Raw genomic sequence first — 24,775 nt, forward strand, 5'->3', positions numbered from 1 at the left:
ATCGACGTTCACGAAATCACACAAGAATCTAAAAGGTGTAAAAGAGATTTATATAGCAATTTGGCATTGAAAACCTTTCTTTCTGGGCTCAAGGAACCCTTGGGTACTACAATACGTTGTATGCAACCCAAATCTCTCAGTGAAGCATTGCAGTTTGTTTTACAGGAAGACAATGTACATTACTTCCAAAATTTCTCAAATAAGAATACATTTAGACCAAACTTTCAACCTTCTAGAACACCAATTCAGATCAGACAGCCAAATTCTTCTCCTGTCAATAATTATAGTACACCAAATAACTTTTTCAGACAGCAAAATCAATTTCCTTCACAACCAATACCAATTCAGCCACGAGCACCAAGCCAACCCCAAAAATTCTTTACCAACGCGCAAGTTTTTAGACAACCATTTCAAAACAGAAATGTTTTCAGGCCCAATCAGAATCAGAACTTCACAAAACCTACACCCATGAGTGTATCCACCAGAAATACATATCAAACAAATAAACCAGTTCCAATGAGTGTTTCGACAAGAAACGCCCCTAATTATCGATCAGGTCCCTCAAACTCATTTCAAAACCAACCCCAAAGAAATTTTATATCAGAGGAATTATTTAATACGGTAGTTAGTGACACTCAAAATGAACCAAATTATAGCGAACACGAATATTACGCTGAAGAAGATTATAACGAACATTATGACGAATTTCTATACTGCGAAAATGAAAATCAGGAAAGTAACTTTGACAATTCCGAGGTAAATTTTCAGGAAATGCCAACCACGAACAATCAAACCTAGTTCCGCAAATCATTTCTTTCAATAATTCTAGTTCTAGCGAATTATCATATATAACATTTCCGGAATATGACGCAAAATTTCTCATTGATTCAGGCTCCACGAAATCTTTTATAGATCCAGAAATTGCTCAAAAACTGTTTCCAAATCGAATTAAATACGACCCGTTTATTGTTTCCACAGTTTTCCAAAAATCAGCTCATAAATATAGCGCATCTATGCCCGCTTCAAAATTATTCAGTTTGCCACAACAAAAACATTTAAAATTTTTCCTTTTCAAATTTCATGACATTTTCAAAGGATTAATTGGTCTTGACAATTTAAAACTTTTACAAGCTAACCTAGATTTTGGTAATGGCTATCTTATCACTCCTTATGCGAAAATAAAACTGAAGTTTCAAAAAACAAAAAGCGATCTCAATTTAATTACGATTGCTCCAAGATCTGAGCAAGTGATACAGGTCAAAACATCAATTCAGAATGGTGAAATAATAATACCTCACCAACGCTTCCATAATTGTGAATTGCCAGAGTGTCTTACTGTTGCAAATAAAGGTAGAGCTCTCACTACAATTTTGAACAACACCACCAAACCAGTAACCCTGAATTTTTCAGAACCAATCGCTGTTGAAAAATTTGATAAGAACGAAATTCAAAAAATCGATTTTCATAATTTTGATGATTCCCCTAAGCAAAATTTAGATTTTTCAAAAATTCGATGTGACCATTTGAATGACGAGGAAAGATCTAAGATACTTTCGCTGTGCAAAGAATTCTCTGACATATTTTATTATGAAAATACCCCGCTGACTTTTACGAGCCGTGTAAAGCACCAAATTAGAACATCTGATGAAATACCGGTGTATACAAAATCATACCGGTACCCATTCATACACAAGCAAGAAGTCGAAAATCAGATCAAAAAAATGCTCGACCAGAAAATTATTCGGCCAAGCAATTCTCCTTGGTCATCGCCTATTTGGGTGGTACCCAAAAAGGTCGATGCTTCTGGGAAGCAAAAATGGAGGGTTGTTGTTGACTATCGCAAGCTCAATGAGAAAACGATAGATGACAAATACCCTTTACCTAACATCACAGATCTTCTGGACAAACTGGGAAAATGCCAGTATTTCACAACACTCGACCTGGCCAGTGGCTTCCATCAAATTGAAATGGAAGAGGACGATATTGAAAAAACAGCTTTCAATACGGAACATGGCCATTATGAGTACCTGAGAATGCCATTTGGTTTGAAAAACGCGCCAGCTACCTTTCAGCGCGTAATGGATAATATCCTTCGTGGTATCCAGAACGAAAAGTGCTTGGTATACCTCGACGATATTATTATCTTCTCGACTTCCCTCCAAGAACACCTTGAGAGCCTTAAATCTGTCTTCAACAGGCTGAGAAGCTCAAACTTCAAAATTCAGCTGGATAAATCGGAATTCCTACGAAAGGAAGTAGCCTATCTGGGACACGTCGTGACTCCCGAAGGTGTCAAGCCGAATCCAGATAAAATCACAGCCATCAAAAATTTCCCCGTCCCAAAAACCACCAAACAGATCAAAGGATTCTTGGGTTTGTTAGGTTACTATCGACGCTTTATCAATAATTTCGCTAGACTAACGAAACCATTAACCAAATGCCTGAAGAAAGGCGCAAAAATTGAACATAATGCAGAGTTTTTGGAATGTTTCAATACCTGCAAAAATCTGTTAATCAATGATCCGATTTTACAGTACCCCGACTTTTCTAAACCTTTTAATCTCACCACGGACGCAAGTAAATTCGCCCTAGGAGCTGTCCTTTCTCAAGGCCCTATAGGCCAAGACCTTCCAGTTGCATACGCATCTCGGACCCTGAATGACTCTGAGCAAAATTACTCAGTCATTGAGAAAGAGCTTCTCGCGATCGTATGGGCTACCAAATACTTCCGCCCATATCTCTTTGGACGAAAGTTCAATATAGTCACTGACCACAAACCCCTTCAGTGGTTATTCTCTCTGAAGGACCCCAACTCAAAATTGCTGAGATGGCGGATCAAACTAGAGGAATACGATTATACCATAATCTACAAAAAAGGCAAGTTGAACACCAACGCCGATGCTTTATCCCGTGTCGAAATCCACACTAAGGACACCAAAACCTTTTGGGAGGAATTGGATGACATACTAGACGAATCACAACGTCTAACAAATCAAGGTGTCACTTTCAGTGGTCAAGGAAACCCAGTAAGTCGTTGCCTTGAAACCCCGGATTATCAACCCTCTTCCGATATTTTGATGATTGGAGAACCCAATCTGGACACTGAATATTCCCCCATCATGATTCCTCCTAACGAAATGCATGTAAACAATACGAACAACGAGTTACCTCCGAAAAGTCACACAGAAAATGACAATCTTTCTTTACAAGTTCAACCTGATACCGAACGTACAGGAGATGAACCCCTACCAGAACCCAGAATACACGAAGACAATGAATTACCTTCCACAGGTAATGGAAGAAATGACATTTCTTCACCATTGCAACCTAATATCGAACAAATAGAAGATGAACCCCTACCAGAACGCGAAAACCTTGAAGATGACACCATTCACTCAAATGCTGAACAGAACCCTGTTGTAACAATTCCAATAGCGCAGTGTGCCGTGAACCTAGGGCTCAATCAGTTGATTATAAGCTCAGTTCTCCATTCTCCGGCCAAACCTAAAACTACCATTCTGTTCGAGAAAAAGATGAGAATTCATGTACAAATATCGCAAAATAATACAGAAAACGATATTTTGAATTTTATCAAAGAATATGTCGCCCCAGGAGTGCAGTACCATGTCTATTTTGAAAACCCCGAACTTTATGAACCATTTTCGGCAACAATTCAAAAATATTTCAAGTGGCCCTCTATAAAATTCAAAAGGTGTACCAAAAAGCTTCTGGACGTTACAAAAAAAGAAGACGTTCAAGAAATTATCAAAAACCACCATGAAGGTAAGTCAAACCACCGCGGTGTTGACGAAACTTTCGCAAGAATTAAGGAAAAACATTACTGGCCGAACATAAAAGAAACCATTCAAACATATATTAATCAATGCCTTATTTGCCAACAAAGCAAATATGAGCGAAACCCCATCAAAATGAAGCTCAACATCACCCCTACAGCAACCAAACCTTTCGAAATCGTACATATGGATACATTCACTATCGAAAGTAGAAAATTCCTCACAATCATAGACAGTTTTTCAAAGTACGCACAGGCATACCTAGTCAACTCCTTGACAGGTACGGAAATAGCCGACAACCTCATTCAATTTTTTTCTCATCATGGTATCCCCAAACGAATTATCGTTGACAACGGTACCGAATTCAATAACTTTCTCATTTCGGAACTCCTGGCTTTACACAAAGTCGAAGTTCATTTCACATCACCACACCATCCTCAATCCAATGGAATGATAGAACGGTTCCATTCTACCATTCTAGAACACATTCGTCTACTCAACACTAGAGGATTTTTGAAAACCCCTCCAAAAATGAAAATGTTGTACGCAATTTTGGCATACAACCACTCTATACATTCGGTCACAAAACTCAAGCCAATTGACATCATAAGTGGTCACATTTCAACCAATGATCCTTTCAATATTGATATTGATCGGAAATTACTAAATGATTACACCAATGATCACAAGGAACGATCGAAACTCCTCTATTCCAAAATAAACTCGGATCTAATAAAGCAAAAGGAAAAGATAGTAGAACGAGAAAATAAAAAACGCGATGATCCCATTGTATTCAAAACCAAACAAAAAGTTTACGTAAAAAAACATATTAGGCAGAAGGATGCAAATAAATTTCAAAAACCAACTCAAATCAAAACGGTCGATCATACAATGAAAACAGTTTCTACAGAAAACCAACAAAAAATTCACATGGACAATTTAAAACGTCCCCTCAAAAAATACCCATCTCCCATTAAAAATTGATTAATTTTTCAGATTATCTGGAACTCTCGGACTCCAGGAAAATATATCTAAACAAAACCTAAAGAACAATCCAGGACTTATTCCTCTCAAACTTGGAACAGCCAAAGTCGAAACGCACGCATATTCACTTATTCATTATTATGATTTAAATCCAATAATCGTGGAGGTAAATAAACTGAAATTCCATTCAAAAAATGTAAGGACACTTGTAGGCAGTCACAAAGACTACTCATGGGACACATCTAACTATTTAAAAATATTAGAATTTTCGGAAAAGGAGGTGACTGACAGACTCAACAATATTTTACCACATCCACTTAGAACAAAGCGCGGTCTTATAAACGGAATTGGATCCATTTTCAAGTCGATCACAGGAAATTTAGATTCCAAAGATGGTGAAAAATATGACCGCCTGATCAAAGAATTACAAGATAATCAAAATAATCTAGTAACGAATATCAAGAAGCAAAACTCACTCTCAATCTCATTAATTGATCAGTTCAATAGTACAGTTCAGCAAGTGAAACATAACGAAAGGCTTTTGGAATCAAAAATTAATCAAATAGCAAAAATTGTTGAAAATCAAACGTATAAAGAAAACTCTATGTTTATTAAAGACATCTTGAATCAGATAATCAATACATTTGAAATCATAAATTCAATTTTGCAAGATGTTGAAAACTCAATACAATTTTCTAGACTGAACATTCTTCATCCTAGTATTATAAAAACAAAAGATTTGTTCAAAGAACTGCAAAAATTGAATAAAATTGTTGAGAAAGACCAACTACCAATTGAAATAAGTTTCGAGAATACTTTGCTTTATGAAAAAATTATTAGCCTCAAAAGCTATATATCAAATTTCAGAATAACCTATATCTTGCATATTCCAATTACCCATCCATCAAATTTCGATTACTATCACCTATTTTCTATTCCGATATTAACTAAGGGTCAGTTTAAGGCTGTTATACCTCAAAACAAATATTTGTCAAAAAACGAAAAATTGTATGCATTCTTGAGCGATCCTTGTTTGGAGATCTCCCATCGAACCTATATCTGCCCATCCACCAACATCAGAGAGCTGACAGAAGACAATCCATGCGAAATCCAGCTACTCAATGTCCAGAACACCTCCACTTGTAAGCAGACTGTCATACATTTATCGAGACCAGCCATTAGACAACTAGACAACTCAAACAAATGGGTTGTCCTCCTACCGGCTCAACAAACTACCAAACTCAAGTGCCAGAACCAGAACGAAATCGAGAACCTACTACCTGGAAGTTATCTATTCGACATTCCAATTGGATGCCAGTTATCCTGTGGCAACCAAATCATAACCAACGATCACCAAGTTACCAATAGTGAACCAATCATCTTACCAGACTTGGAAGAAGGGAAGCCAGATCCACCCAAATCAATAGGGATCCAACTTGATGACCTGAACCTGGACGAACTTCATTCAATAAAAACCGCAATAATGGAAAACGAACCGATTATATCTTTCAAAGACGTAGCACATATCCCAAGTTTTTGGACGATGTTTATCTACTTGGTCCTAGTATCAATCTGTTTGTACCTACTGCACAAGAAGATTGGCTTCAGAGGGTGCAAAACCAATGGACCATCCAAACCAAGTCAAGATATCGAGATGTCTAGGGTTCAACTTCCTCGCTGACCCTCCTACGTTGAATCTTCGGGGGGAGGAATTATATCGCCCGTTCCCATGTGAACCGCTGACCATGCTGAAGCAGAATCTCGCGATTCTGGGAAACTGATGTGCAAGCATTCTTATCTTCATGGGAAGAATACTTTTGTAATTCAGTTATAATTTTGCTCTCATACTGTTAACATCAATTTTTGTTAATAAAATTAATTTTTAAAAAAGGACTTTGACATCCGAAAGTTATATTTCACGATCAATTTTATTGGTCAACAGACACGCGGCCAATTTAAATTCTTGCTTTTCGAATTATTCTTTTTTCTGCAAATATAAAGAGATTTTGTCACCGATTAGGCTTGAAAAGTATAATATACCCCTAACTCGATCAGTCTATAAGCAAACCAGTATCATTTTCCATAGCATGAAACAAGCCCGTTATGATGAAACAGCAGGTTTGATACTAGTAGCAAATGCCTCGTTGATACCTAGTTAATACATTCATGGTAGAAATCATTGTCCATTAGACTTTTGATACATGTATAGTATGAACACTAGAAAAAAATATTGCAGTACCTTTTTTGTTAACAAAAATATTTTTCCATTCACCAAAATTGTGTTTTCTTTTCAGTTGCTCTACTGGCCAATTTATATATTATGTAATAGTCAAGTCTGTTTTATATTTCAAAATAGTGAAGTCTGTTGCAAGTTATGTTATATCATGTATTGTTTGATAAATAAAAAAAGTCACTTTTCAGATGACCGTTTATTTTATCCAAACATAATAACTGGCGGCACAGTATCAAGGCGGGAAGGGGGATTATATACCGATAAAAAAAACACGATGGCTATTCTAGGGTCAATAAAGCAATTCAATCCATGATAGCCGAATAAATGGATCAGTGACATAGAAAGTTTCTAATTCTTCCTTGCGGCAAATTCAATCAGTAACGAAGAGAAGAAAAGGGCAATTTTTCTCAGTGTTGGCGCTTCAACTTTCGTCCTTATTCATTTATTATCTGCACCGAAATCCGTCGGTAAAATTGCATTCACGGATATGATGAAAAAACTCAGAGAGCATTTCATTAGAAAAATCACTGGTGGTCAGCGGATTTCAGATGAATCAGCGTAACAAATTACCCAATGGAAGTTTTTCGCCCTATATAGGAGAATTATGAATTGTCATCGAATATTATGGATACAAACAATATATGCTAATGAAATTTCAAGCAACAGATTGGTGTATGGAGTGAAATATGGAGGTCTCCATTATATATTACTCTCTGAAACCGAATCCAATTCCTTTTGATTTGATAAACGAATCTTTGTTAAAAGACATTTATCCAGTTCTATGCAATCAACAAGTTTTGGCCACATTGGAAAAGAGACAAATATAAGCTCGATTAGATCAGAAACAAGCCTATCAGCAATTGATCGTTTATGAGGCCAGTACCGAAGCTCTAACTTATAACACAATTCGGTGTAAAAACTTCACCTCAAATTTTTCATGGACTGCAAATTGAATGAAATTCTAGGAGGCTGGATTAATTCACTACAATGAATAATGATAATAATAATAAAGTCGGAAGCTGAAGTCGGAAACTAAGGGGTCATCATGGCTTGCCAGGATGGTGTCTTCAACACCTTAGTCTACCGCAGTCGCGTGATGGGTATAGAGGTTCCTGACACAAGGTGCAGGGTCTGCCGCGAGACGCCCGAGACCCTAATGCACTTGCTATTAGCATGTCCAGCATATGCGGTCTCGGCTTATATCCATTGACATAACGCAGCCCTAAGAGTGCTATATTACCATCTACGGCACTCTTACGGTATTGACGAGACACCGATGTTGCCCTACGCTCTGGATGAGTATATTGAATCCGTTGTGGGGAACGAGAAGTGACGAATTTATTGGCACTATTCATTCCTCACCCTCAGGCTCATACGAGCTAATAAGCCTGATGTAATCCTTCTCGACCACCAGAGCAAAACGATATTGTCGTCGAATATCGTCAGAAAAAAGGAGGAAAAACGGATAAAATATCGAGATTTTTTCTTCGAACTCCGCAGACTTTATCCAGATCACTGTCAAGATGGTTGTTCTGATTATTGGAGTCCTTGGTGGAATGATGCCCTCTTCACTCTCGAATCTTAAAATCATACCGGCTTGCCGCAATAAGGCAGAAATCTTAGCCGCACAGATGCAGAACGCTGTCATTCTTGGCTCACTGCGCTTGCTCAGGGCACATGATTCTCGGACCCAATGATCACTTACCCCACGGTTGTGGGGAGTGGTCATTGGTTGATAATGCTGGCGCGCCCTCCCGAATGTATCGGGGCTTCGGGGGATGGGGCCTGACCAGCGCACACTACAGTAAAAAAAAATAATATGCGGTTTCGGCCTATATCCATCGACATAATGCGTCCCTAAGAGTGCTATATTACCATCTACGGCACTCTTACGGTATTGACGAGACACCGGTGTTGCCCTATGCTCCGGGTGATATTGAATCCGTTGTGGGAAACGAGAAGTGCCGAATTTATTGGAACTATTCGTTCCCCACCCTCAGGCTCATACAAGCTAATAAGCCTGACGTAGTCCTTCTCGACCACCAGAGCAAAACGATATTTGTCGTGGAGTTTTCAGCTCCTGGCGAGACAAATATCTTCAGAAAAGAGGAGCAAAAACGGATAAAATATCGAGATTTTTCTCTTCGAACTCCGCAAACTCTATTCAGATCACTCTTTCAAGAGGGTTGTTCTGATTATTGGAGTCCTTGGTGGAATGATGCCCTCTCTACTCTGTCTTAAAATTATATCGGCTTGCCGCACTAAGGCAGAAATCTTAGCCGTACAGATGCAGAAGGCTGTCATTCTTAGCTCACTGCGCTTGCTTAGGATTGATTCTCGGACCCGATGATCACTTACCCCACGGTGTGGGAAGTGGTCATTGGTTGATAATGCTGGCGCGCCCTCCCGAATGTATCGGGGCTTCGGGGGATAGGGCCTGACCAGCGCACACTACGGTGAAAAAAAAAATAATGATAATATCCTTGTGTTTCTGCGGAAACACAATACATGGGGTCTTCTTCAAGACCTGGGCTTCAAGACCTTGGCTTCAAGACCTTGGCATATTAAACCGCCTGACTTTCTCTTTCCTCAGGTTGAGTGGGCTGAAGTCGGAAACTGAGTGGTTCATCATGGCTTGCCAGGATGGTGTCTTTAACACCTTAGTCTACCGCTGTCGCGTGATGGGTATAGAGGTGCAGGGCCTACCGCGAAGCGCCCGAGACCCTAATGCACTTGCTATCAGCATGTCCAGCATATGCGGTCTCGGCCTATATCCATCAACATAAAGCGGCCCTAAGAGTGCTATATCACTATCTACGGCATTCTTACGGTACTGACGAGACACCGGTGTTGCCCTACGCTCTGGAGTATATTGAATCCGTTGTGGGGAACGAGAAGTGCCAAATTTATTGGCACTATTCATTCTCCACCATCAGGCTCATACAAGCTAATAAGCCTGATGTAATCCTTCTCGACCACCTGAGCAAAACGACTTGTCGTGGAGTTTTCAGCTCCTGGCGAGAAGAATATCGTCCGAAAAGAGGAGGAAAACGGATAAAATATCGAGATTTTCTCTTCGAACTCCGCAGACTCTATCCAGACCACTCTGTCAAGATGGATGTTCTGATTATTGGAGTCCTTGGGGGAATGATGCCCTTCCTACTCTCAAATCTCAAAATCATACCGGCTTGCCGCAGTGAGGCAGAAATCTTAGCCGGATAGATGCAGAATGCTGTCATTCTTGGCTCACTGCGCTTGCTCAGGACACTTGATTCTTGGACCCAATGATCACTTTCCTCACGGTGTGGGGACTGGTCGTTGGTTGATAATGCTGGCGCTCCCTTCCGAATGTATCGGGGCTTCGGGGGATAGGGCCTGACCAGCGCACACTACGGTAAAAAAAAATTATTGATCCATTAGAATGAGCCTGAAAAAAGCAATTGGACAAGTCAGATACATATATAAAATACAACTATGAAACAGACACATTTAACAAGAGTTATTGAAACAAAGCAGCAAAATGAAAAATAATACAAAACATGTTTTCTTATCTAGATAAGAAAAAAACTCATTGATTCTATCGGTTCTATAATTTCAAAAATAGTTGTTTTATTTTATGTTCGAATACTTCTTCCTTGGTTATAATAAAGAAAAACCATTTGTCTTTAACATGCGGTGAAAGCCCTTATGGAGTTGGTAGAGTATTGAGGCATGCTGATGAAAAAGGACGACAGTATCTAGATCGACAGTATCTCGGTCGACACAACATGATCGCGAAGCTTTGGCAATCATAGCTGGTGTGACAAATTATATAATTACAAATATGGAATATTTGTGGAAATGCCTAATATTCCACAACCTCCAGCTATAGAAATATATATGTGAGAATCGTCACTAGAACCAAACTTGATGCAAGTGGCTGCTGAAACTGTTAAAGACAAAAGGCTATCAATAATTTTGTAATGGACACTAAAAGGATGGCCATAAAATAGACATGGCTTGCCCGATGAGATCAGATTATTTTGGGCTAAAACAAATGGATTGTCAGTTTATACAAATTTCTCTTTGTTGTCGAGTGGTTACTCCGAATAATGTTGGAAGACACGGTTTTCCGATATTACAGGAAGCACATACGGGAATTGTATGGATGATCACAGTTTTGTTGATCAGTACTTGATTCTTAAATCGAAAAATTAATAGAAAAATGTGTCAGTAAACTAAGCTTATGCCACCATAGGGTCTAGTGCATTCTTGAAAGCAGATGCATAACCTGGACTATAAGAAACAGGGCCGTACGCAGATTTTTATTTCGGGGGGGGGGGGTTAATATAATATGTATGACATATCCGAATGCAGGATACTATATCAAGTAAGGGAAATGATCGATCCCGCAGTGGGCGAAAAAGAATTGAAGTGTTGATAGAAGTAACTTGATTTCTAAGATGATTTTCATTTGTTGATATGGTGTGGTATTAAATAAGTTAACACTCGGAAATAATAAGATTTTTTTAATTAAAATTTTAAATATAAAGGTTTCGAATATGTATTACACATGAAAAATTCTTCACAAAACAAAGTCCAATTTTCTTTTTTTATTTGCAAAAATATTTATGACTGTCGGTGGGAATGTCAATGTCTCTATGATTAGACATAAGAGCTAATCCAGTGAGTCGATCCGGGCCACAGGAGTTCCTTAGATAAGATTTAAGCCTCTTCAGCGTAGAAAATGATCTCTCTGGTGTACATGTCACCGGCAAAGTTGCATAAATGTTTAATAACATGAAAATATTTGGGTAGAGTTCAGCATTGCACTCTCCAAGAGCTTCAATCGCACATGATGGTCGATCTGATTCATCTCTTTGGCTTCAAAATTTTTTCCAAAGTTCATACTCACTCTGCAATAAGCTCAGATCAACTTTATTTTTGTACATAGCCAAGTTTTCTAGATCCAGTGATTTGTCACAGAAAACAGACGGTAATAAGCAGTATAGGCCGGATAGAATATTTTTGTGGTCCACAAATCTACTTTTCAGTTGGCCAATGAAATCGTCCAAAACTGGAACAGCTATACGAAAATATTGTTCTGGATCGTTTGCTTGGAAATTGCTGCGATATCTTTGAACGGATGTCAATCGTGGTATACGAATCTCTTCATGAACCTCGTCTAATATTGATTTTACTGTTTTGAAAATTGTTGAGAATTGGGCCTCAATGTTGGTTCGAAAATTTTCAAAGATTTGAACAACATTCTCGATATGATCTATACTTGACACTAAATCACAAAGATGAGACTGTAGGATTTTGCAGAGTGTAATTGTGTAGGAGAACACGCTTTCCAGAAAACAGAGACTTATAACAAATTCACTTGCAATCATAGATTTTAAAAATGATGAAGAATGCTCAAGTTATGAGCGCTCAGGCCATAATTTGCAAACTTAAATCGTTGGGAATGCTTGCGTGCTCAAAGCGTACCAAATATTCTCGAGAAAATGTCTGGAGTTGGTTACAATCAATACAGTTTTTTTATTGATTAGTAGTTTATTGAAAAAAGAAAAATAAAAAAAATTAGGCGATGGTGGATGACACCATCAGACAGAAGTAGAACTGGGGGTACTGATTTATTAGTGAGATTATTGTTATTAGATTCCAAAAATTTGTGCGTTTTTCATCAGAAAGTTTTGAATATATTTAAAAATAAAATATGCCCTCAAATTATGAAAAAGGACGCAGTATTTGGGATATTTCGGGGGGGGGTTCTGACCCCTCTAACCCCCCCCCCCTCTGGGTACGGCCCTGATAAGAAAGCTATTATTTTCTCATTCTTGTTGATGTGCATTCCAAATGGCTCGAACAACAGGTAATAATTTGCATATTAACACAAGTTTCAAGTTTTCCTGCGAAATAATCTAGAATTGTACCGTTACATACGTCATCCATCGGTCAAGCTGAACGGACGGTGCAAACAACCATAGAGATTATAAAAAATGGGTTGTGACGTTATGAGAACAAAATTGGGCATATTTTTATTATAATATATATTCAACAACAAATGTGAGCTTTGGTACCCAACATCCTGATTTCATTGAAAGAAAAAAAAAGAAGGATTGCCGATTTCCTTTTCATAAGCAAATGGGGTTATGGATCATCCTTGCAGTGAATAGTGAAAACGAAGTACAATAAGAATCTTCAAAAAATGCCTGGACAAACTGAATATGAAAGGTCAAACAGAATATATTTGAACATTCTATAAAATAGAGGGAAAGATGTTATATATCATGTTTTGAAATAGCCAAGTCTGTCACATGTTAAGGATGACAAGTATTGTTTGATGAATAAAAACTGAGATGATTTTCACCAAAACCTATTCATTATTTCATCTAAACATGAAATCAAGTTACCATCTGAACCTCTTAGATCATTTTTTGGAATGCCTACCGAGAAAAGTACCATAATTGTGTTATATTGAATGTATATTATGTATATTTTTGTTCGACTCTCTCTACATGTTGAAATTTTGTGATAAAAGTTTTATGGCAAAATTTGCATTATAAAAATCTCGGAGTCAGATTTCAGTAGAGATCAATTAGAAGAGTTTGATGATGCTGTGGACTACGGCCCATCAATATAGCTAAAGCTTTTTCGATTTTTTATTCATTATTTCGAAAATAACTTACCTTGGCTATGGTCATCTACACATTTAGGTGTATTACCATCCATTTTACATACTTTTGTAGGGGGACACACGTAAGTCGCACACGTTCTGGCAGCCGAATTTGTGTCCATCTTACACGTTGGATACCTTTTCACAAAGAAGATGTATTTTACTTAAAAAAAAAAAATTATTCGCAGCTATACTCACGATCCACATTCCCCTTGTCTTTGGTAATAGCTGCATGGATCGGTCTCCATAACACATTTTTGATTACTGGGGCAACCTATGTCTTTACAAGATCGTCCGTATTCTGTAAATCATAAAAGTTCATATAAAACATTTGAAAAATTGTATATTGATGATCGAATAGCTGTAGATGAATGTTATTGCTTCTTTAATATTACTATTCACCAAATTATATACTTCTAGACGGTGACGTTTGAATTCTCGACAATATTTTTGAAAATGTGCTTTAACAGAATTTCACGGAACCGAAATTTCGATGACATATATATATATATATATATATATATATATATATATATATATATATATATATATATATATATATATATATATATATATATATATATAATATATATATATATATATATATATATATATATATATATATATATATATATATATATATATATATATATATATATAAATTATACAGGATCCATTAATAGGTTGACTGCCGACCATATTTTTGAGGTACTCTCGGATGCCGTTATGTTTTATTTGTTTTTTTTGCTTTTTTTTGTCATATCTCAGAGAAAGGCAACAAATTGTAGTATTAGGTGGGAATAGATCAACAGAAAAAATGGTAAATACTGGTGTCCCTCAAGGATCAATCTTGGGACTTGTTCTCTTTATAATTTTTATCAATGACATGGTGTACTCATGTCCAAATGCTGATGACACTAATATTCTCAAATAAGATAATGAAAAAAAAATGCTGTTACCAGAGCAAGCATTTGTGGCAATGATTTTTATAAATGATGCTCGTTTAATTGACTATTAGTTAACCTACAAAAAACATTCTTTATGGTATTCACAACAGAAAATATAAATCGTGATATGAATTGTTCAATACGAGTGAATCATAAATCAATAGAACCGTCTGCCTTGAGAGAGAAAATTTGTTCATTTCATGCTACTGTTAGTCTACGATGTACTTGGTCGACGGTACAAAATTGATTTTAGTTAACCATTTTTTTGTTGAATAAAAAATTCATGCTTTAGCCAGAACACCATGTAACCGTCTGCCAATTATTTTTTTGTGGGTTGCGTAACCTAGCCTTCCGGTTGCATGAATGGCAGATGGTAAAATGTTGGTCAAAGAAGCATTTTTTTAATGCAAACTAGAGTTAATGTTTGAGCATGTGTAACATGGAAAAAAATTCGTTTAACGCATAATACTGTTGCTTGTGGCTATAAATATGTTCTCTGAAAAAGGAAGACGGTAAAAAATGGGGTCAAAATTTCTGTCACGGGCTCCCAGTCTATGAGTAAAGACACGACTGAATACGTTATTGTATAGACAAACACGTGTTGCGCTTTGGTAAAACTGTGTAGTGAAAATCTCACAATTAAGTGTTTCTTGAATACTTTATAGATTTAATGTCCCCTCCTAATGTAATGCGACTTGACCTCTACAGATTTAACATAAAAAGCGATGTATAACACACTCCACTTGACTCATTTGGACCTGCGAGGACGAATATCAATGTATATCTCGAGATGACTCCGTCAATGTTCGAAATTATTCGACAAGTAATTGTATAAATGTAACCTTCATTATAGACAACATTTCTAGCATGCACTCAATTAGAACAATAAGAACTACAGTCCATTCAATTCTATTATTCTTCGACAAACGTATTGTTGGCATTTCAAAACTCAACATCTTTCAAATGAATGGTCCATTTCCAAAAGCGATGAAGCAATGGATAGGAAATCAAAATCCCCTTTAAACTATAGTCCGTTCATAATTTGTTGATAGCTCACTGCAAGTTTGACCCTCATTAGAGAACTGAAATACAGAGAGGACAGCTAATATGATATAATAACAAAAACCAAACTAAAACTGGCAGTTTAAGATGTTTTCGACTAACCCGCCTTGTATCTGAAGAAATACAATACAGCTATAAAACTTTTAATCCGATTATGTAGGTATTTTGAGTGGAAATGAGTGATCAGTGTCGTAGAGTATATGATTAAAACATTAGTTACTTTAAATAAATAAATATATTAATATTCTTAAACTGTAGGTACTGTAAACTGTATTTTTATTTTTAAAAAATTTCTTTATTTTATTCAAAAATAATAAGTTGCTTGCAATTTGTAAAAGATACATTTATTTAATTAATACCTATTTTTAAATGATATAAACTACGATTACTTACAAAACTATTCAAATTCAAAATAAACAGGATCATCTTCGGAATCCGAGTCGTCTTGCAGGTTAATAATTAGCGGTTGTGTCTCTACAGTCGCATCAATTATATTGTCAAGATCCCACATTTTTTGTTCTTCTTCTATTGCATGTCTTACTGCATCTCGCCAATTTTGTTCTGTAATATGTTGTAAAGACTCATATAACAATTCACGTACAGCTTGTATTTTATATGACGTATTTTTTCTAGCCACATAGCTTTTCATTTGTGCCCAAATGAGTTCAATTGGATTTAATTCGCAGTGGTAGGGTGGAAGTCTAAGGACTGTGATGTTTCGTCTTTCCGCCATTTTGTCAACTAAGTATTTCTTGAACTTAGATTTGTGTTGCCGGGCAATTTTTAAAAGTTCTGCTTTAACCATTCCATCTTCGTAAGGCAGGGACTTATTCCGCAGCCAGTCAATGATATCCTGTTTCTTCCACGCAGTCGTTGGAAGTCTTTCAACTAGTCGTGAATGATAAGGTGCATTATCTAATACTATAATTGAGTTTGGTGGTATATGTTCAATCATCTGCTCAAAATACTCTTCGAAAACATCAGCTGTCATCTCCTCGTGATAGTCTTTTGTGCTTTTGGATTCAAATTCCAACAAACCATGCTTAGCAAATCCTTTTTCACTGCCAATATGAGAAACTATTAATCTACTGCCTTTACCAGAGGGTGGGGAAATACCAGTAGACCAACCTTCCATAAAGGCTTGCCTTGATATATTTTTATCTGTCCAAATTTTTGTGAGAGTATGACCTGCATTTACCCACGTTTCGTCCTGATAGTAAATTGGCCTTCCTTCAGCCCGAAATTTTCGTATAGATCTTAGATACTTTCTTCTCCAACATATTATCTCTTCCCGGTCAATCAAAAGTGATTTTCGGTCTGATTTCTCCCACCGGAAATTTAATTCTTTTAAAACTTGCCACAATTTGGTTCGTCCGACATGAGGCAAATCCGGGTCGTCTCTAACTTCTTGTAAAATTTTGTTTAAGTTGGGTATTTCTTCTTTGTAAAAAAATTCGTGAATTTTCCTTCGAATACCATTTTTGGCAAATTCATCAATTTCAATAGGTTTTCTCCCCCTCTTTAAGTATTCGTTTGTATTTGGGTTAGCTCTACCTTTTTTTTTTTTTCTGATAGGAACCTATATATTGTTGACTCCCCTACGCCCGTCATGTTGGCACAACTCTTGATTATGTTCTGAACAGTGTTTGTGGGATTCTGAGAAACCAGAGCATCGTGAACGTTCAAAACAATAGTCTTCTCTCTTGGTGATTAGACAGACTTACTGACTGTACGCAACAGTACCGGTGTAAAACTTGATGATGTTGATGATGATGACGAAGCCATCGCAAGCAATCAAACAAAACAAGCAGGAACGAAAGGTACGTATATGTTTGTAGAAATATGAAAAAAAGTTACTCACGCACTGCACAAAATTCGCAAAATAAATATTAGAGACGTTAATTACTGCCGTAGACGCCGAAACACCAACGAGCCGTGAATTAAATGCGATTAAAAAATGTACTAAACCAAAAATTATTTTCGTTCGTAACAACTTCACTCTTTCAAGGCAAGTTTCGAATATAAACTGAAGCTTTATATTTAATGGATAAACACCTCAGGAACCTCCGCCTATGATTTTACGAGTTTTACGACCGTTTTATGACTTGGGCCCTCATTTTGTGCTATCGACAAATTATGAACGGACTATAGATACCGAGTAATTTTCATTTCATTAAAAGAATTAAGTGTAGATTTTGCAATGGTTACCGGTTCAAAACATATCCACTTCACAAACAAACCTGACGTGTTTTTGAGTTTTTGCGAAAAGTTCTCTCCCAGGAGCCTTGCCGAAAGTTTTCGATGGGTTAAGTAGTAACGCATCTCGTTCATCTATCTCTATATCACTAAGGCTAGGGCCGCACTGCAGGAAGGTTGGTAGGATGGTGGATGGTAGATAGCTGCCTGGCGAACATCCTGCTATTTATAAACGTGAGTAACAGAACGACGGCAGCCGCAGTGACCCCCCACTACCATCTAACCTCCAGAAACCATCTGAAGGTACGCCAGGCGTTTATCCAACCTAATCAGTCGTATTTGATATTCCAGCCGGGTAGCCTAGCTAGGGAGGAAAGCGTAATAAGTTCTGTGTACAAAAGAAGGGCAATTTGGGACCCAGCAGACCCATTAAGGAAAAATTCAAAAATTTTGACCACCCTGCTGATATAGCTTCTCAGAAGTTCGTTGAAGTTCTTTGCAATTTGCATTCAGTCAACTTCAAAAGTAGGTCGAATGCCTCAACTGACATCCCTGAATACACATAAAATTTGTCAGGGTGTTGCCGTAATTTTTTGTAGACTCTCACGCCTCAAACGCCACGGTTTTTTATAACACTATTTGCCACTATAATTCTTGAATATGAACTTAGTAAAATATTTTTAGCAACTTTAGAGAGATACATGATTGCTACTTGTTGTGCATTAGTAAGTGCGCATTTATGTCACTCCAGCGTGGGTTACATGTAAAAGTAATAAAAAGGTCGAGACGACCGTAATGTCTAACATAGGTCATGGCGTCTTGCGTTTTTTCGTGCATATATCTTGGTCCACCAGTAAAAGATGATGGAAGTACTACCATTTGTCCCAGCTGATTTGCTTCAGTATCCTGCCGTCCAATTGCATCTTTTAAATGAATATAATTATCTGCGCGCAATTTGGCTTGATGTTTTTTATGTAGTTTAGTCTTTCAGTTTCTATTTTTGCGTATACACCTACCAAATATTGACTGAAAAGAGCGCGATATTTAACCAAAAAGTTATCTTCTCCTTCTCTGATCATTATTCTGTATGAATAAAAACTTACAGCAGAGACCGGTTTTTTCAAGGGCAACTTAGTTGTGGGATCGCATTGTGGTATGTTGACTGAATAGCCATCATCCCCACAGCAAAACATCAACGGATACTGCAGCACGTCATAAGGTCGATGTATCTCACTGATACGCTGAAGTGAGTTACTTCGGCTTTCGAGGATGATGTCTCTTCGGTCAAAATGCTGATCTACCAATACAACAGCCACTTCATTTATCGTTGGTGCATTAAATATGCCTCTGTGTTCTCTTTGTGGTTTTTTATCTGCATGTATTACGACGTTGAATGACTCTGAAGGCGATGTTTTTAGATCTTTCATGTATGGGTTCACCTCATGTAACATAAGCTGCAATTTTTTTATTAAATTTGGTCTCAAATCAGGAAATTCAGAACATCGAATATTAGCTTCTCTATCATCTTCACCGACGAAATGAATTTGCAGAAACTGTGCATCCTGCCCAGGTTCCGGTAATATACTTCCAATTAAATGTCCTTGAACTTTAAAAGTTGGTGAAAAACCGCCTTCTTTTATTTGTTTTCCACCAAAGGAAGTCATCTGAAAACAGGCATTATATTTTCGGATATTATCCATGAAGTGTACATGATTTGGGTGTAAATCATTAACCAGACTGTAAAGTGGTTCAGGCAGTTGTTTAAACGGCTCAAGTTGTACTTTACAGGCGCTACAACACATGCCAGGTGTCTTATCTTTCCACTTCAAGGCGTTACCCCACTGACATTTGTACGTCATAAAACCTAAGACTACACTGCTGTCAGTTCCATAAGCAATATCTGGGTCATACGCTAAACCCCAAAGCAACTTGCTTCTCCATACACGCTGAATTGTATTTTCTCCATACCGTGACTGAATCACTCTATGCACATCGGTATTCTTGACCTGATATAGTGCAGCAGATTGCCTATGTTTTTCAGGGTTTGTAGCCTGGTAGGTGGCGACAGCTTGCCTGTGTTTTTCAGAGTGTGCAGCCTGGTAGGTGGCGACAGCTTGCCTCTGTACATCAGGGTTTTTTTCTTATATTCAGACACAGCTTTACGGTGGGATTCTATTAATGTCACAGACTCAGATTGGGAAAATAAACTTCTTATTAAATTTTCATCATTATTTATTGAAGATACAATAGGTGAATGTTCACGCTCTAAAACAGGTACCTCCTGACAGCCTTTATCAACTTTAAGTTGCGAAGGTGTATATCAATTCCAAAATCATGTTCTTCTACAGCTACCTCCATACGACGCCGAGTAATTTTCTGTGCTGCTATGGGAAGACAGGCATCAAAATGCCCACTGAACAAATATTTGCTGAATCATAATCGCCGGATAGTCGTTAGATCCAGATTCCGTGTATATGAGACAGTTTCTATAAACTTCAAACTTAAATGGGAATATTAATCCTGCTGCTATTAACTCACAAAATCTGCCATAAGTAGCATTTTTCAACATATCAGCCAAATATTCGTCAGGTGTTACGTAGTTATCGCAATTCCTGTCGTGGGTCATAATTGAAAACTTGCTCCAGTCATTAACCACATATCTGACAATTTCTGAACGCACCTCCATCGCTCTATCTTGTGTTCCGTACATTAAATAAGAGAGAGCACGAAACAAACATGCACCGTCACCAACAATAGGGACGACAGTACATTCTTCAACTTTTCTATTAACGTTCAGATTTTCTTTAGCCATTTTAAAAATGTCTAACCGACAAAACCTATACTTAAACCAAACGAAAACAAAACAAATGCCAAATACCAAGCAGAAACTATAACCAAAACTACTAAACCGAAACAAAGCAAATGCAATCCAAAATATGCCAAGAAAAGAACAGCCAAAATTGTCAAATATAATTCGCTAGAAATATTTAGGTATAGTATGTACTATTAGATACGGCGGCCACTCATCATCGGGTATATGTAACTCAGTGAAAACATAACGATAGCGCGTTTTAAAATACTACTAACGCCATCAATTGTCAACATTTAGAACTAAAAATTATTTTGTTCGTCTTAATTTATTCGCATGCAAAGTCTCAGTCCGATCGGTTTAAAATTGACGAAGTTTCATATAAACTTCCATCCCCTATTTATCCCCTTGGGGGTAGAACTGACCAAAATCCTTGACGTAGGCATCTTGGCGGATGTCTACGTCATAACATCTACCTGCATTTCAAATTTCAGCCCAATCCGTCCAGTGGTTTGGGCTGTGCGTTGATAGATCACTATGTCAGTCAGTCAGTCATCTTTGAGTCATATACAGGGGTGCGCAAAAGTCCGGAATAAAATTAATATCTTTTTAACCAGGATTTTAGGAAAAAAACACTGAAACACGTCAGTTGATTTCACGTTGCACGCATTTTTTGACAATAAAATGAAATTTTTTTTTTCAAACCCTTAGCTGCAACCCTCCCCAACTTTTTTTTTTCGAATGTAAACCTATGTCGTGTATGGGCTCATTGGAAAGCTCGTAAAAAATGAAGTCTGACCATACCCTTTATTTTTTTTTACTCATGCGGTTACCATGAAATGAGAAAAACTCTTTTAAAACCAAAAAAGTTAGAAATACCTACTTAGTGCTATCTACGGGTAAATTAACGTTGCAAAAAACAAATAAGTGGTGATGATGTACATTGCTCAACAATTGCTAAGGATCACCAGTACTTACTTTCTAAAAGTTTACAAATTTTAAGAACAGACCAACCGGGCCAGGCACCACAACAAATTTTATTGATTTATGTGTAAAACTGATAACGTAATGTAGCATCAACATTCTGTGGATTTTGTTTTTTCACCAAAAACTTACACATAATATTAGTTCCATTCCAAGCAATTGTTGACCAGTGTATCTCGAAAAGGTTGTTGCATTTTTTGTACCAAAATGAATGCCCTGATAAGAACTATTGTCTTGACTCAATTTTAAAATTGTGGCATTTCTGGCGGAAATTAAAATTGTATGTATGTTTAGTTTATTAATTGGGTACAAAGTGTTCTTTTTTAATTTACTAAACAAAAATGGTATTGTCAGAGAGGCAGCGTATCGAAGTGTTGGGATGTGGGGATAGAATGCGGAGTCAAAGTGAGGTGTGTACTTTATTTAATGCAAAATATCCGGAAAATCACATTTCCCAGGCTACTGTAAGATCTTACACAAATTTGAAGAACATGGTACAGTGAAGGACTTGCCCAGAAGTGGCCGGCCACATGTTTTAAACGAAGATCAAAAATTGGACATCGCCGTATCTCTGCAGGAAGATCCACATTCATCAACGGTTTCATTGGCCCAAAACAATCCTGCGTCTAGACGTACGATTGGGAGGTTTTTGAAAACAGAAAAATACCACCCATATAAGGTATGTCTTGTCCAAGAGCTCTTGGAAGATGACTATGACAGGCGTTTGCAATTTTGTGAGGAAATAATGAGGCGATGTGACGAGAATAATGGGTTTCCACTCAACATACTCTTTTCGGACGAAGCTACTTTTTATTTACATGGAGTAGTTAACAGGCACAACTATCGATTCTGGAGTCAGGAAAACCCACACTGGATATGCGAAGCTTGTACGCAGCGTCCTCATAAAGTAAATGCATGGGCAGGCATCATCAACAACAGAATATTAGGTCCATACTTTTTTGAGAGAAGCCTTACAGCTGCACGCTACTTAGACTTTTCACGCTTTGAATTAGTCCCTGCTTTAGCTGTTATGTTTCCCAATGAAGCAGATCCAGATATTCCCACTGAAACACTTTGGTTCCAACAGGATGGCGCTCCCCCACATTTTGGTATTAATGTCAGATTATATCTCGATGACATATTTGCAGGACGCTGGATTGGACGATGTGGTACAATTGAATGACCGCCAAGATCTCCAGACTTAACGCCATTAGATTATTTTTATTGGGGATATATGAAAGACAAGGTTTATCAAAATAGGCCGGCTAATATTGAAGATCTAAAAAGCAGAATTAGAGTGGAACACATAACATACCGGCTGAGGCCATTTGGAATTCCATAGACGGGTTTTACCATCGCCTAGGAGCCTGCGAGGTAGAGGGTGGAGGCCAATTTCAGCATCTGTTACGTCAATTCACCCGTAGAAAGCACTAAGTTAGGTATTTGTAACTTTTCAAAAGAGTTTTTTCTCATTTCATTGTAACCACAAAAAAATAAAGGGTATGGTCAGAATCCATTTTTCAGGAGCTTTTCAATGAGCCTATACACGACATAGGTTTGCATTCGAAAAAAAAAGTTGGACAGGGTTGCAGCTAGGGGGTTGAAAAAAAATTCATTTTATTGCCAAAAAATGCGTACAACGTGAAATCAACTGACGGTTTTCAGCGTTTTTTTCCTAAAATACTGGTTAAAAAGATATTAATTTTATTCCGGACTTTTGCGCACCCCTGTATATTTAGAGAGATACTTCAACATGAAATAAGTTTAATCGAATTTTGGTAACCACATGATTTTAATTTATTTTATCATAAGAAGTTGTTGCAATAAACTTGAAAGCGATAATATTTTTGAAGAGAGAATGAAGATAACTTTCAAACGATATATCACAAGCCTATACTTCTCATTTAAAAAATTGGGAGTTGTAGCATTTTTCCTTTGAAATATGTCAAATTATAATTTAAATTTGACTTGTTTCGGGATTTTGCTAAAATATGTACCGCAACCGAAATAATGAATTTATTCCATTTGACTTTTACACACGAAATAGAACTCTGTTCATGAAAAATTTTCATATTCAATTGTTACTCTTAGTATCCAATATTGTTGACGAAACTGATTTTTAAATTTCGATATTGAAATTGATAAAATACCCATTTTTGCATACCTAATGCAGATTGCTGATTACAAAATTTGCTATCAGAAAATTTTGAAGATGGAATTTTCGGATTTATACTTTCCAAATAACTAGAGATCTATTCTTCATAAACTGAGTACGTTTCTTTATGAATTTTCACCGTATGGTCCATGAAGTAAATACAAAAATTTTATACATCAATTCAATAAACGACTAGACTTATGATAAGTCCATACTGAAACCATCAAAGTTATCCAATTTCGAGCTGGTTTCATTTTTGGTTATTATAGATGAATCACTAAGCAATTTTTCCATAAATTCATACTTACTTGTATATGATTCTCCTGTGCTGAAGTATCCTATAATGATCACAACTGCAAAGGCATTCATCTTGATATAATGAACTTAATCTGTAAATGAAATAAAACACAGATAATTTATTTTATACATTCTAGTGATTTGGTATTCAGTGAAAGTACCTAAATAATGAAAGAAGTGGAACTCTTTACTTATGAAACTCTTTACGCACATCATTTTTATGCAAATGAACTTTGTAACATTGATGCAATAATGCAAAAGAATGTTTAGAATTCCATGTCTCTTCTTTTTCCCCGTATTCTTCTCCGCACTATTTCAGAAATTATGGTTTTGGAGTAAAAAAAATAAATAATTTGCTTCTACTTTTATTTTACAATAAATGTGATTTTCCAAAAAATTTCACAAAAACGATTAGTTTGGTGAATTCAAAATGCTCTAACGGTTACGGAAATGTTGATGACAGATCATTAGTTTTGTAGAAAGTGACCCTAAGTTGAAGTAAATATAACAAAATGTCTGTATCTGAACCAGGACTCTAATCACATTCAATCGACCAAGAGAGGAATCATCAAGACTCTACTAAACCGTGCTTTCGGGCTCTGTAACACAAAGCTAGGTCTCGAAAAAGAACTGGGAATCATAAAAAATGATCT

General features: G+C 36.9%; 1 protein-coding gene across 3 annotated transcripts in view; it reads right to left on the reverse strand.

Annotated features, from left to right (window-relative positions):
- Nucleotides 1-24,775, reverse strand: part of LOC111514379 (uncharacterized) — a 71,248-nt gene that overhangs the window by 10,016 nt on the left and 36,457 nt on the right. For all 3 annotated transcript variants that reach the window (XR_012467939.1, XM_074184807.1, XM_074184806.1), the window contains exons 2-4: nt 24,134-24,214; nt 13,871-13,973; nt 13,686-13,810 (exon numbers count right to left, since the gene is read on the reverse strand). Coding sequence is in view for 2 of the 3 variants with exons in the window: in XM_074184807.1 (XP_074040908.1) it covers nt 13,686-13,810; nt 13,871-13,973; nt 24,134-24,194 (289 nt within the window). In the remaining variant the exon portion in view is untranslated. The remainder of the gene's footprint in view (nt 1-13,685; nt 13,811-13,870; nt 13,974-24,133; nt 24,215-24,775) is intronic.

The sequence above is a fragment of the Leptinotarsa decemlineata genome, unplaced genomic scaffold, assembly GCF_025532065.1.
Source record: "Leptinotarsa decemlineata unplaced genomic scaffold, Ldec_3_MD MMD2_tig00026358_RagTag_RagTag, whole genome shotgun sequence".
Lineage (NCBI taxonomy): Eukaryota > Metazoa > Arthropoda > Insecta > Coleoptera > Chrysomelidae > Leptinotarsa > Leptinotarsa decemlineata.